The sequence below is a fragment of the Trichosurus vulpecula genome, chromosome 2 (assembly GCF_011100635.1).
Source record: "Trichosurus vulpecula isolate mTriVul1 chromosome 2, mTriVul1.pri, whole genome shotgun sequence".
In the NCBI taxonomy this organism is placed as follows: domain Eukaryota; kingdom Metazoa; phylum Chordata; class Mammalia; order Diprotodontia; family Phalangeridae; genus Trichosurus; species Trichosurus vulpecula.
In genome coordinates, this window is record NC_050574.1 from 329313096 (window position 1) to 329327407 (window position 14312).

General features: G+C 35.9%; 1 protein-coding gene across 6 annotated transcripts in view; it reads left to right on the top strand.

Moving 5' to 3' along the window:
- The window catches only part of LRCH3 (leucine rich repeats and calponin homology domain containing 3), a 158832-nt gene that overhangs the window by 70312 nt on the left and 74208 nt on the right, over window positions 1–14312 (top strand). For all 6 annotated transcript variants that reach the window (XM_036743308.1, XM_036743312.1, XM_036743307.1 and 3 more), the window contains exons 3-6: window positions 4465–4591; window positions 8584–8689; window positions 9961–10097; window positions 11829–11938. In XM_036743308.1, coding sequence (XP_036599203.1) covers window positions 4465–4591; window positions 8584–8689; window positions 9961–10097; window positions 11829–11938 — 480 coding nt within the window. The remainder of the gene's footprint in view (window positions 1–4464; window positions 4592–8583; window positions 8690–9960; window positions 10098–11828; window positions 11939–14312) is intronic.

The window sequence follows — 14312 nt, forward strand, 5'->3', positions numbered from 1 at the left end:
TAATGGCTTCCTACTATTTATAGGATAAAATTCATATTCCTTAGCCGAACATCCGCTGTCATTCAGAACCTCTCCTACCTTTACAGCCCTATCTCCCACAACTGTTCTATATAAATCCCATGGTACATCCAGACTAATGTGGTCACTGTGTCTAGAACATACTTTATGCTTTCCCATCCCTGTGCTTAGCTCAGTCTATTTCCCCATGCTCTCCCTCTCCAGATCCATCTCCACTTTAAAGCCTTTGTTTACTAATCTACCTTAGAACTCCTGTGCACTCAGTGTCCATACTGCTTTATGACTGAGACTCTTCTCTTTAAAAAAAATTTTTTTAAGACAAAAGGGTCTTCCTGTCTCACTAGGTATCACTCATGGGCCTGATTCCATTGACACAGAAAGAAGCTTTAATCTGCTCTTTTTTTCAAACCTGGGTTAGTTTTCCCCTCCTTAGGCAGCCTGGTGGCTCTTCTTTCCTGAAGGCTGAGCATATTATTGCCACATTTAGTGTAGACATTTAATCAGCTTCACCCCTACTGCAGCTCAGAAATCCAGAGCCGAAGAGATCTGTCAAACTAAGCTCACAAACACTTATTAATTACCTGGTGTGTGCCAGGCACTGGCTCAGCACCAGGGATACAAACTGGAAAGGCAAAAAACAGTCCCTGCTCTCAATGAACTGATAATCTAATGAGGAAGACAAGATGCAAAGAAGGTTTATACAGGATAATTTGGGAATGATTTCAGAGGGAAGGCATTAGGGATTAAAGAGACCTAGGAAAGGCTTCTTACAGAAGATGGAACTGAAGGAAGGCAGGGAAGCTAAGAGGTGAAAAGTGAGAGGTGGAGATGAGGAGAGAGATAGGTCTAGGCATGGGAAAGAGCCAGTGAAAGTGCCTGGTCAAGGAGAACATTGTACACAACCACAGATATATGGATGGATTCTGTGAGGACCAACCCTGACATACTTCGCTCTTCTCAGCAATGTAAGGGGCAAGGACAACTCCAGGGGACTCACGATGGAGAATGCTATCTTCATCCAGAGAAAGAACTGTAAAGTTTGAATACAGATTGAGGCGTACTACATGCTCCCCTTTTTTGCTTCTCTTTTGTTTTTGTTTTTGGGTTTGTTTTTTTTTTTTTTTTGTGGTTCTGTCTCTTCTTTCTCATGATTCATTCCATTGGTCATAATTCTTCTCCACAACTTGACTAGTGTATAAATTAATTCAATGCGAAGTTATACATGGTAGTTATATGAGATTCCAGGCCGTCTTGGGGAGGGAGGGGAGAAAATCTGGAACTTAAAATTATGTAGAACCGTGTGTGGTAAACTAAAAATAAATAAATAAATTTAAAAAAAAGAATTTTACAAAAAAAAAAAAGAAAAGAAAATGCCTGGTCAACAGGGAGATGGAGGCCAGGGTCACTGTCTCAACAAAGCTTTACTCCATATAGCACTCAACAATTTCTTCCACATCTGAGGGAATGAATGACTAGAATGAGTGAATGAAAGAATGGTAGAAGCTCAAAAATAGTCAATTTGCTTTTGGAGATAGAGCTAGCTAGGCAGCTGTTCTTGGTGTATGGGTAAAAGCAGAAGAGGTTAAGAAAATAGCTAGTAAGTTTTATCCATACAAGTAAGTTTTTTGCAGGCAACACGGAGAACAACCTTAAGGTACCATAGTAACCAAGGAAAATTTTTAAAGATTAAATTGATATTCAATACAGTAAGTTCATCAAGCATCTTTTAAGTGCCCTTATGCATGGAACTGAGGCTCTGGAAATATAAAGACAAAAAAATGAGCATTCCTACCTTTAGGGTGTGCTGATTAAAAAGGTTAAAGAAACAAATTGTGGGTAATTTAATCATTTTATTAATAAGGGCAGCACATTTATTAATAAAAGGATACTCATTTGGCCTTCTCTCTTAGACCAAAGACAATCATGGCAGTGGGGTCACAGTTTATATACCCTTCAAACAGTAGGTATTCCCCAGGGTGGGACTTAACCTTGATTAATAAAAGAACACATATCATAATTAGTAGCTGAGAGTGACATCATGTCACTCTTGGAAAGAGAGACTCTCTCTATACTCAGAACACCCCTAGCCTTGGGCAATCTACTCAAACCACCTAAGCCTGAATCAGAACACAATGGCTACTCTACCAAGAAAGTTAGTCCAATCTCATTATCAACTGCATCCTTCAAGAAACTGAACTTTTTAATATTAGGACTATATATGGTGTTCCTAAAGTCTGGACACATAGGCAAAAATGCATATTTTCAAGAAGTGAAATGATGGAAATTTTCAACAACATTTTATTTAATTGGAATACTAACAAATAACATCTTCAATATGATTTCCATCATTTGTGATGCAAAGGTTGATGAGCTTTGCAAGATTCACGTGAACTCGATGCAATGACTCAATAACTCCGCATTGCTGTCAATTTTAGCACATTCACTCTTGGAGTATGAATATGAAATCATATGATGTTATTTGAAGTTAAAGATGTTATTTATTAATATTCCAATTAAATAAAATGTTGTTGAAAATTTAAATAATTTCATTTCTTGAAACTATGCATTTTTGCCTATGTGTCCAGACTTTAGGAACACCCTGTAGAAAAAGAGGGAAATTCTGGATCTCCCCAAATCTTTATTAATACTCATTTCTCTCAGGGTGCTTATTTTAGTGAGGGGAGATAATATATGACATGAATATAGATAAGTAAATGCAAGATATTTTGAAGAGGGACAATGTACCAACAACCAGGAGGATTAGGGTAGGCTTTCCATGATAGATGACATGTGAACTAAGTCCTGAAGGAAGGTAAGAATTCAAAGAGGTAGATGTGAAGAGCAAATGTGTACCAGGCATGGGGGTGATGGAAAAGGGGAGGAACCTGTGCGAAAGCATGGAAATGGAAGGTGGATAATGAATTCGGAGAACTGCTAAGAGGCTGGTTTAACTAGAACGTTGAGTGCCTTACGAGGATATAGTGTAAATAAGGCCAGAAAGGTACATTAGAGCCAGGCTTTTTGCTGAGAGTATTTTAAACTGAGGAGTTTATATTTTATTTTGAAAGCAATAGAAAGCCATTGAAGATTCTTGAACAGAGGAATGACATCAGACCTTTGCCTTAAGGATGATTATTTTGGCAGCTATGTGGAGACCAGTTCGGATGCCATTACAGTGGTCTGGGCAAGAGCTGAATGAATTCATTCAATAAGGATTTATTATAATGAGAACCTCCACTAGATTGCTAGCCATGGGAATAGAGAGAAAGGGGGGTAGATGAAAAAGACATGGAGTTTAGATTATAAAAATGTTGAGGATGACTCTAAGGTTGTGAATCTGTATCATTAAAAGGGCATTATTTCTCTCAATAGAAATGGAGGAGAATGAGCAGTTTCTTTCTCTCTCTCTCTCTCTCTCCCCCTCCCTCCCTTCCTCCCTCCCTCTCTTAGTGGTAGAATAATGAGTTTTCTTGAGTCTGAGATGCTTACGGAACATCCAAGAGATGTCCAGCAGGTATTAGGCAATGGAGGGCTGAAGCTTAAAAGCAGTAGATGTATGGATTTGTGAGTTTTCCGCATATAGAAGGCAGTTGAACCATTAGGAATTGGTGAGATCACTAAGAGATTACATATAGGGAGAAAATAACAAAGTCCAAAACAGAGCATGTAGGAACATCCACATTTGATGGGCAAGAAATGTCCTCTCTTTGAAAGCAAAATCAGAAGAGAGCAGTGTCACCAGAGCCCAAGGAAGAAAGAATGTTTGGGTGGAAGGGAGTGGTTAATAGTGTTAAAAACTGAAGAGGAGTCATGTATTATGAATATTGAAAAAAAGACCATAAGAATAAAAAGATAGGAGATCACCAGTATCCAGGTAATGAGCAATTTGTTTCCTAAGAAGCCAAACTGCAAGGGTTTTAGAAGTGAGTGGGAGTTAATAGCTTTTACTTGAGGCTTGGCTTTGAAAAGCAGGAGAGATTATAGAACAATAGCCTGAGAGGGTTATAGAGGCTTGTTTCATTCTTTGTACTTGTATCCTCAGAGCCTAACACAGTGTTTTGTCATGTAATAAAAACTTAATTGATATTTAATAAATACTTAATAGATTTTTTTAAAGAAATTGATTAATTTTAAATTTAAAAAATTAAGTTCAATTTAATTTTAAATTTGATTGATTTAATTCAAAATCTGGCCATGTTTGCAGGCAGCAGGGTAGAAGTAGTAAAGATGTTGAAGATGAGAATATGAAAAGAAATTAAAACTCTTTAAGCCATTTAGCTGATAATGCATGTATATTTACTGATAAAGCACTTACTTTTTAAGTATTAGTGCCCATGTGGGAACTATACATCTTATATTTAGTATGTATTATTGAATTCTGAATGCGAAATATTTTTTCCCTCAGTGGTCTTCTCTCACCGCTTCCTCTTTTTCTTTCCCATTTAGTCGGAACCAGCTTTCAACATTGCCAGTACATATGTGTAATCTCCCACTGAAAGTCTTAATTGCCAGTAACAATAAATTGGTCTCTCTTCCTGAAGAAATTGGACATCTCAGAAACTTGACAGAGCTTGTAAGTTAATACCTCATTTTGATTGTGCAATCTACATATGCTGTTCTTTACATATGAAAATTATTCATCAGGAAAACATGTACCTTTGAGTTTCATTTTTAGTATTGGTGATAGATTTGTACCTATCTAACCATTATCCTCTTTATTCTTTCTTCTTGTGACCAATAAATAGATTTTTTTTGAGATCATAGGCTTAGAATGAGGACATCAAAAGAGCAAAAAGCTAACTGGCTCATTGGTAGGATCATAGACTTATAGATTTAGACCTGGAAGGGAATCTTAAAAGTCATCTTTTCCATTCTGCTCATTTTACAGTGGAGGAAACTGAGGTTGGGAAAAGTTTCCAAGGCCATGCCAGATAGTACCTAACAGAGACAGGATGTGAAACTAAATCCACCACTCTTGGGTCTTTCCTTCATTAGATCTGTGCTCTAACCCAGTGGTTTGAATTTTTGTGAGTTTTGTGAATTTAATAGAGGTTTTCATTTTTAAACACTGAGCTTGTCACTAATATGTAAAATTCTTTTCATATATGTTCTATTAATATCACTTAGTTCAAGGGTCCTCATTTTAGCCTATGGTATGCTAGTAAAGCCTGTGGACTCTTCAGAATAATGTTTTTGAACACATAAAACATAGGAATACAAAGGAAACCAATTATGTTGAAATACAGTTATCAAACCCTAGGTTAAGAATCCCTAATTTAGATAAGGAATTTTGGCTCACTGTTATGAGAGAATGGACAATTATTGTCTGCCCAAGGTCAGGAGACTTTAGTTTCTGACCAAGCTCTGTAGCTTATAAGCCCTGCAGTTTACTGTAAGCAAGTAACTTAACCATTCTGAGACTCAGTTTTATCATCTGTAAAGCAGGTATAACAATATTTGTATCTACCTCACAGGACTGTCAAGAGAATCAAATGAGGTCATGTATGTAAAGTGCTTTGCAAACCTTCAAGCTCAACAGAAATAACAGCTGTTAACCCTTTCACAATAGTTGTAGAAAAAACCAAAAAACATGTTTCTCATCGAAAAACAAAGGCATCGAGGTGGCCCATTAGATAGAGCGCCAGTCCTGGAGTCAGGAGGACTTGAGTTCAAATCCAGCCTCAGACATTTACTAGCTGTGTGATCCTCAGCAAGTCACTTGAACATGTTTGCCTCAGTTTCCTCATTGGTAAAATGAGCTGCAGAAGGAAATAGCAAACCACTCCAGTATCTTGGCCAAGAAAATTCCCAATGGAGTAATGAAGAATCAGACATGACTGAAACAACTGAACAACAACAGCAAGAAGCATTTTGTAAATATGAGCTTTTTTTTCCTTCACTAGTTGGAGCTTTTCCCAGTTGAACTGCGGCTGGCTTTTTTAAGAGTCTTCACTCATTTTTTCTGCCACCTCTGTTCCTTTTAAAGTATCTATACACATTCCTGAACTGACATTATAGTCATAAGCTGGAATGAAATTGAGTCCACTTGTACTTAAAGAAATGTTGAATATAATGAGCAACATAATAGTTACATCACAGTTGGCTCACATTTTTCAGTTAGGTTCAGAAAATGTGAACACATTTGTAAAATTGGAAAGAAAATGTAACCCATGTGAAATTCAGCCCAGTGTTTTTAGGGCTGATTCTATATGAGAGAATTTGTTACAGAGTTAGCAAACATCTTTTCAGAAGTTGGCTTGACAGTGTATGCTGGCATTAAAAGTGTACATTGTACTACAGCATCATATACATTTCTGGTATTTTTACTTTCTGTGTAGTTTCTGCCATTTACTTGACTTCTGAAAATACTTGAAACAAATACAAGCTTGGCAGAAGATTGGGTCATGTTAACTGTGTCTGTCTTTTGTTCCACATTTATACTTTGTTCACATGTTCTGCAGATAAACTAAAATATCTTACCCAACTTTTTTCAATTTATGTATACTTTAATTACCCATTAGCCGCTTTGTGCCTTACCATGAGGTTAATGAAAATATTGAATTTATCTTACTAGTTTCAGAGGACTGTCAGGCATGATATACTCCTATAATTTTTTATGAGTTGTCTCATAGAATATGAAACCTTACCCTTTAAAAATATACTTACAGACTTAAGTTCACTAAATATTAAAGACACCAAGTTGACATATACAATGAATGATGGGCATGAAAATACCGTTAGAGCTCAGGTGGCCCAAATCTTTGACTTCATCAGAATTTTACAAAACTAAACTGTTCTAGGCAAATCTTATTTTAAAAGACCTTCAAGGAAAGAGCCTCCAAAACCTCCCATTAGTAGTCCATTATATTTTTATACCATTTCCTTACTGACATGAAATTATTCTTTATAGCTAACTGCCTTATGTTGCAGTTAAAAATCATTTCTTGATGTTATATCTTACTTGAAATGAAGATGTTAAGTCTTGTTAATTTCAGTAAACACTGAAGTGCCTGCCCTATGTAGAACACTGCTAGCAACTTGAATTCTGTATCTTTTTAAAAACTAAATTTGATGGTTAAAGTATTAAAGCAGAAATCAAAATGCCCAAGTTCCATTTAGACCATCTCTATTAGTTGTATGATCACGTTTGACTTCTTTTTTCTCCATTATCTCTACATAAAAGTCAGGATAATAGCTCCGATCTGAATAGTATTAGACATTTTAAAACAAAACCAATTTTAATTAGTTAATTTCAGTTAAAGTAAATGAACTTCTTGACAGTAGGCATTTTAAAAATAGTATATATAATAGTATCTACATGTTATCATTTCACTTTTATATTCTCTGGAATTTCTTTGTGACAGTTTGAAGTTTTATTCACCCAAGTAACTTGCCCATGCTGTACATAGTATATACGATTATAGATCTGACAGTGGTTCTACTTTCAAAATGATAGTAATATGGATATTCTTTATCAGTCTTGGAATCTGCATATGAAGATATTTTTAGCACCTTGGGAACCATGCCATTTGCCCAGATTATTGTAGAAGTGATGAATCTGTACCCTAGCTTCATGTTGGTGGCAAGTTTCTGATATTTTGTTAACTAATCTGTCAAGAACCTGTTTTTAATTTCAGTTGTATTTTCTGCATATGAATCATCATTTTATTTTCCAATGTACTTTTCAGTTTGACTTGTTGAACATTTGTATCAGTAAATGGGCTTTTTTTCTTTAAAAACTATCATTATTGCTTTGGCCTTTAACCTGTTTTTCTTTATTCATCATTAGAACAAACTCATTAATATAGAATTCTATGTAAGATTCTTTTTTGTAACTTTATCTTGAATGCATTTCTGTTAGCATTTTATCTTCCTAGGATCGGCTTTTTTTGGCTTTTTGTCCATATTTAAACCTCTTCATTGAAAAAAGCTCTAGATTCATTTGGAGTCATAGGACCTGGGACAAGTTCCCAGCTCTGCCTCTTAACCACCATTGTAACCTTGGGAGAGTTACTTAATCTCTCTGGGCCTCATTTACTTCATCTTAGTTGGTTTATATTAGATAACCTCTGGAAGTTCCTTCGCAATTATATCCTGTGAATATTTTGTTCATAACTATAAAATTTAAAGCATATATCTTCAGATTTTTCCAAACCAGTCATGAAAATTGAAAGTATTACTAAATGTTTGTTTTGTTTTGTTTTTTGTTTGTTTTTTGGCAGGGCAGTTGGGGTTAAGTGACTTGCCCAAGGTCAAAGAGCTAGTAAGTGTGTCAATCATCTGAGGTCAGATTTGAACTCAGGTCTTCCTGACTCCAGGGCCGGTGCTCTATTCATTGCGCCACCTAGCTGCCCCAGTATTACTAAATGTAATGGTAATGGTTGGTATTATCAAAAGTAAATACCAGAGCAACCTATGGAAATTAGTTTCAATCATGGCAACAAGAATTTTTAGGGATATTAAGGATTTTAGAGGTCATTTATGCTAATTCATTTTTCATATAGTTTGTTATAAATAAATTGCTAATACTAGAACATTTCTTTACTTTTTATCCTTTCGGCATAGGACGTAAGCTGTAATGAAATTCAGACACTACCTCCCCAAGTTGGCAATCTGGAGTCTTTGCGGGACCTTAACATCAGAAGAAATCACTTAGTGCGTTTACCTGAAGGTGAGAAGAAAAAAGTTTAATCGTTTTGAATTTTTTGGAAACATTTATAGCATGTAACACATTATATAAATACATTATATCTGAAAATCGTGGTCTCTCTTTAGCCTGTTTTGGTTAGTTTGTTATTTGATAGTTTCTTCTACTGCATCATCTTTGTTTTGGTTTGCCAAAGTGATGCTCCTCCTTCATTTTCCAGAAGAACTACTGAGAAGATTCTAGGAGTTAGAGACTAGTAAAACTCACCTCTGGTCAAAAGTTGGTGGAACTTAATAAGGGCATGATCCCTGAGCATTGAAGTTATATAAACACTTGGAGGAAACAAATACTATTTTTGGTAAAGAAAGTTGACAGAGTAATGTGCTAAAATTCTTTCAGGAGCTACAAATTCCATTTCACTGTGTATTTATTTGAATGGATGTGCCTAGCCCTAAGCTGGTGGAGTGAAGAGAAGTATATAACTTGCAAAAGTGATGGGGGTGGGGTCCCTCTTTGTCATGATAGATGAAAAGAAACTAGAATTTCGAAAATAAATTTTTTTGTTTTGGACAGTACAAAAGCTAATTGGGTATTAACTGAAGTTTATAAAAAAAAATTTAAATACAGATAAAATGAAAATTGAAATAGACCCATGAAAGAAACCAGGGATGATTGAGGTACATCTCTAATCCTTAGAGGCTGATGTCATAGATTGATCTGTACCCTTATACTGTATAAAACTTAGTTCTTTTATTGATGATTTTACCTATTGAAGAATTTCTGTAGTTCAGAATATAAATGGACATTTGGGCTTCCTAATTCAAAATTCTAGAAAACTCCCAACATGTCCAATACACACAACCTAACTAGACTATCCAAAATTTATGTATCTTTTCTATTTTCTCTCTCCCTGCCCACCAACCTCTCTCTTCATCCTGCTTCCTCTGGGACTTTGGACTAACTAACCCATTACCTTAGGAGCAAGAGATATTGAAAGCCCTCAGTAGTACTGACCTAGTGGTCCTTTGTTCCTTGCTCAACAGAAACTGTGATCCCTTCCTTGCAGTCTTCTCCTGCAGTGCTTAGTCTTCAAAGAGTAGTAGCTTATTGTATAAAGCAATTTTGATCCTACATATTGATTGACTTAAAGCCTTTTCAAAGTGCCAGTTCTAGTTTGGGTAAAAAATGTGTATAGTGTTATAAGAATGTATTATTCGTGGTCATATGATTTTTAGTTCTTTTGAGATTTTAGATTGAATTGACTAAACATTTCCATTTTCCCCCCATACACGCAGAGCTCGCCGACTTGCCTTTAATTCGGTTAGACTTCTCCTGCAATAAAATTACATCAATCCCTGTTTGTTATCGGAACCTCAGGCACCTACAGATGATCACCCTAGATAACAACCCCCTACAGTCTCCTCCTGCACAGGTGAACCATTGTAAACTGTTTGAGTAGAGGATACAATTTGAAATTTAGATTTTTTCCATTTAAGTTTCTTTTTTAAATGAAGTCTTTAAGAAAAGTTGTGTTATTTAGAAGCTTTGAGTAGCTGAGGTGGAAGATGAAGAAGATCTCTTGATTTTACTCTTCTTTCCTCTTCCCTTCCCCTCTCTTTTCCTCTTCCCCTTTTCCCAACTTCCTTTCTTTCTTCCTTCTTTCCTTCTCTTTTTTTCTTTCCTTTTTTACAATCAGAATTCCTTCCTTGGAGATATAATAAAACATATTGTGAAGGAAGAGAATATTATGCTCTTCAGTTTTCTGTATTAAAATGTCCATTTATTCTATCTAGCCTATTATGTTTGTAACTATGTTTCTAAAAGCATCAACTTAGCATTTAGCAGAGCAAAACATTGGCTGTTTGCTCAACAATAGTTACTGAATATAATTCAATAATTTACAAATAAAATACAATTATGATATAATCTTGCATTTATTAATAGAGTTCCATCAGCTGTCATCGTATTTGCTATAATATAGTTAATAGAATTCCAGAATTGAAATTGTATCTGCTATTTACTCTCTGCTCTTACACAATTCTGGTTATTTGTTAGTTGGTTGGCAGCTATAAACCTCTGTGAAATATATAGATGTGTGTAATAGCCCCAAAGAATTTAAATTTTCACTTCTGGAAGCATGTGGCTCTTGATGTTAGTATGGTGTACACTATTTTGTGTCCTCTAATTAATTTTCTTCTTATTATTAAGATTGAAGATGGCATGGAACTCTCTTAATATGAGAGAAATTGAAAATAGCTTTGGGGATGGAGAGTGGGAAGGGAGGAGAGAAGATATCAAGCATTTATTAAGTGCCTACTACATGGTAGATACTGAGCTAAGCACTTTACAAATATCTTGATCCTCAGAACAACCATGGGAGATAGGTGTTATTATTTTCCCTGTTTAGATTTGGGGAAAGTGAGACAAAGATTGTGATTTATCTGTTGGCCCACAGCTTGTGTGTGAGGCTAGATTTAAACTCAGATCTTCTTGACATTCTATCCACCTTGCCACCTGTGCCTTTGGAGTAAAAAAAAAAAAAAACTGCAAGCCTAACCTAGGAAGAAATGTTTAATACACTGACTATAGAAAACAAGTAAGTGCAAGAACAGACACTTAAAAATCATTTACTTTGTGAAAATGTCTGGGCCACGTAAGTCTGTATAGCACCATGGACTTACCAAGGCAAAAAAAAATACCTACCTTAAAAAATTAGACATTGTTCAATTAGCTGAATACCAGTTTGAAACTAGAGAATCTAATGCCACTAATGATAGGTATTTTAATGACTGTCTCATTTTCTACATTTATAAATCAAAGGTGATAGAATTGCTTACTTGTTGAGACGCACTGGATATTACAGTAACACGCAATGTGAGAATATAGTACATATATACACATACATATACACACACATACATATATATACCCATACATATATGTATATATGTATGTACACCAGTTTTCCATTAAAAAACATACCACCAATCAAATATAGTCTCATAGTTTTAGCACTTGTATTAATTTTTAAATAGTTTTTCTTCTAGCTTAAGTATATAGAAATGCCACTTTTTTTTCACAACTTGTTTTAAATAAGGCATGACTATAATAAAGCAGTACTTTGGATAGGTACATGACCATGTTGTTCTTTCTCTTTCTCTAGATATGTATAAAAGGCAAAATCCACATATTTAAATACCTGAACATACAAGCATGCAAGATTGCTCCAGACCTGCCAGATTATGATAGGAGGCCTATAGGGTTTGGCTCCTGGTAAGTGTTTTTTCTTTTATTTCCTGTGATCTACCACTTCTCACTATAGAGTAATAAAAATTAGATCAGACTGTATATGGCTTGAAACACTTTGCCTTTGCCTCTTTAAAGTGTCTAAACTAAACACAACTCCCTAGATTGTCTAACTTGGATAAAAATCTAGTAGCAATAAAATTAAAACAAAGACAGACTGAATAGCTTGGTAACTGCAGGTGATAACCTGCCTCAACTCTCTCCTTATCAGAAAGCATTTAAGTTCAGTTGGATGCAGACTGTTCTGGGAACTGAACAAAGACAGCTACAAAGTAGTACAAAGAGAACTGGTCATTTATCAGGAGGTCACTGATCCAACAGCCCCAGATATCTGGAATAATTCAGTAAACTAGTGAGGAAGCCAAAATAACTCTTGAGAAGACACTTGTACTAAATTTGCAAGAGGGATCCTTATTCCTTTACTTAGAGCCTGCTTGCTTTTATACTGTGTTTAAATACAGTTCTGACAATGTAAGTATACCAGTAGCATCAAACTTTTTTAAAAAAGAAATTATTAGAGGAAGCTACACTGACAAAACCAAAAAGTGGCAGCTGACCACTATGGAGAAGACAAAAAAAACTATGACTTATCAGATATAAAGTCTTATCCTTTTCTCTTTTCATCTTAATTCTCTACCATTTTACTGCTTCTCTTCTTTGTTACATATATGCTCAGATTTCTCCTAGATCATAGCCTCTTGAAAAAAGAAAAATATACTTATCTTCTTTGACCCTATTACTCCTTTGGCCGTATCTTTCCCCCTTTTTCACCTCTATACTTTTTTTTTTTTAAGGACAGGAATTTATTTGTGAACTTATAAAACATACGCAGACATATAGTTAACAACAAGGAAATCTTCTCTTTAGTCTTCAGCTTCCTTCTTCTTTCTTGATATTGTATCTTCACTTAACTTCTGTATAATTTGGTGCTTGAAATTCAGTTCAAACATCATTTATTAAGCACCCACTATGTGAAAGGTACACATGGAGATACAATGACAAAAATGGATCCGTTGGTGCCATCTGAAGATTTCACATTCTGCTAGTCAAACAAGACAGCTGAGCAAAGTGGGTAGAATCAAGATGACTGAAGTTAAAATCCCACCCCAGATATGAACTAGTTGCGTGCCCCTTGGCAAGTCAGTCAACCTCTCTGTCTCAGTGTCCTCAGCTGTGAAATGGGCATAATAATAGCACCTCCTTTAAGGATTGTTGTGAGATAACGTAAGTAGAGACGTCCAGCAAAGACGGCTGCCGAGATGCCACCAGGCCCCCTCATACCTACTAGATCAGAATCCTGAAAACTGCATCCAGACAGATGGTAATCATGAAACTCAGTGAGAAACTAGAGGTAGTGACTTTTTCTACCCCAGAACTTACTTTTAAAATTAGTCAGAAGGCCATAAACATTGGCAAAGGCAAAATGCACCAGCAAAGCCCGTGCAGACAAGTAAGCCAAAGTGGAAAGCTCTTGTGAAAAAGCCTCATGGTGATCTGAAACCCAGTTTGGACTCTGGAAGTGACAAGTAGCAGTGTCACATCTAGGAGTGGCAGCACTCAGACTGGGACTCCCACACCCAAGGCCCTAAAATCTCCATCAGAAAGATTTCATAGAAGGCTCTAAAGAGCCAAAGTGCTGAACCTCAAAGATCTAGTGAGGCATTACATTGGTGACCTAGGTCAGGAACAAGCCAGGCCAGCAAATCCTGCCCAGAAGCCCAGCAAAAGGTGGGGAAAGGGACTTGGCCAATGCATGAAGTCCCAATTCAGAAAGTAAAGCTGGAAAGGTAAGTAAACCAAAAAAAGACTCTCCATTTTGAAGAATTACTATAGATGTAGAGATACTTGAGTATCTATCTTAAAAGAGGAGAATAACCTAATAACTTCAAAAGAACTACAAACAGAAATTCAAAGGAAAAAATGGATTCTCCATGAAGATTTCAGAAGACTTCATCAATACGTAGAAGAAATAAAGCAAGAAAAATAAACTAAAAGCTCTGGAGAAAAGATTTGGAAGGAGAATAAATACCTTAGAAGAGAAAATTATGAAGTTTACACATATAATTTAATTCCTTGTCATTAGAATGAAACAAACAGAACAGGAACAAACAGAATAAAACCAAAACATTGGGAGAGGCAGAACCAAGATGGCAGAGTGATAGGCAGCAATGTAGCAAGCTCCTCTTCATGAACTTCTTCTAATAAATCTAGAAAAACTACCAGTCCAAATCCTGATAGGGAAATGCAGAAAAAGTCACAGTGAGTCCTTTGTCCAGCCTAGCTTAACATAGGGAGACAGAAGTCTGCAGTCTTTGGAGATGGGTAGGACCAGAAACGCTCT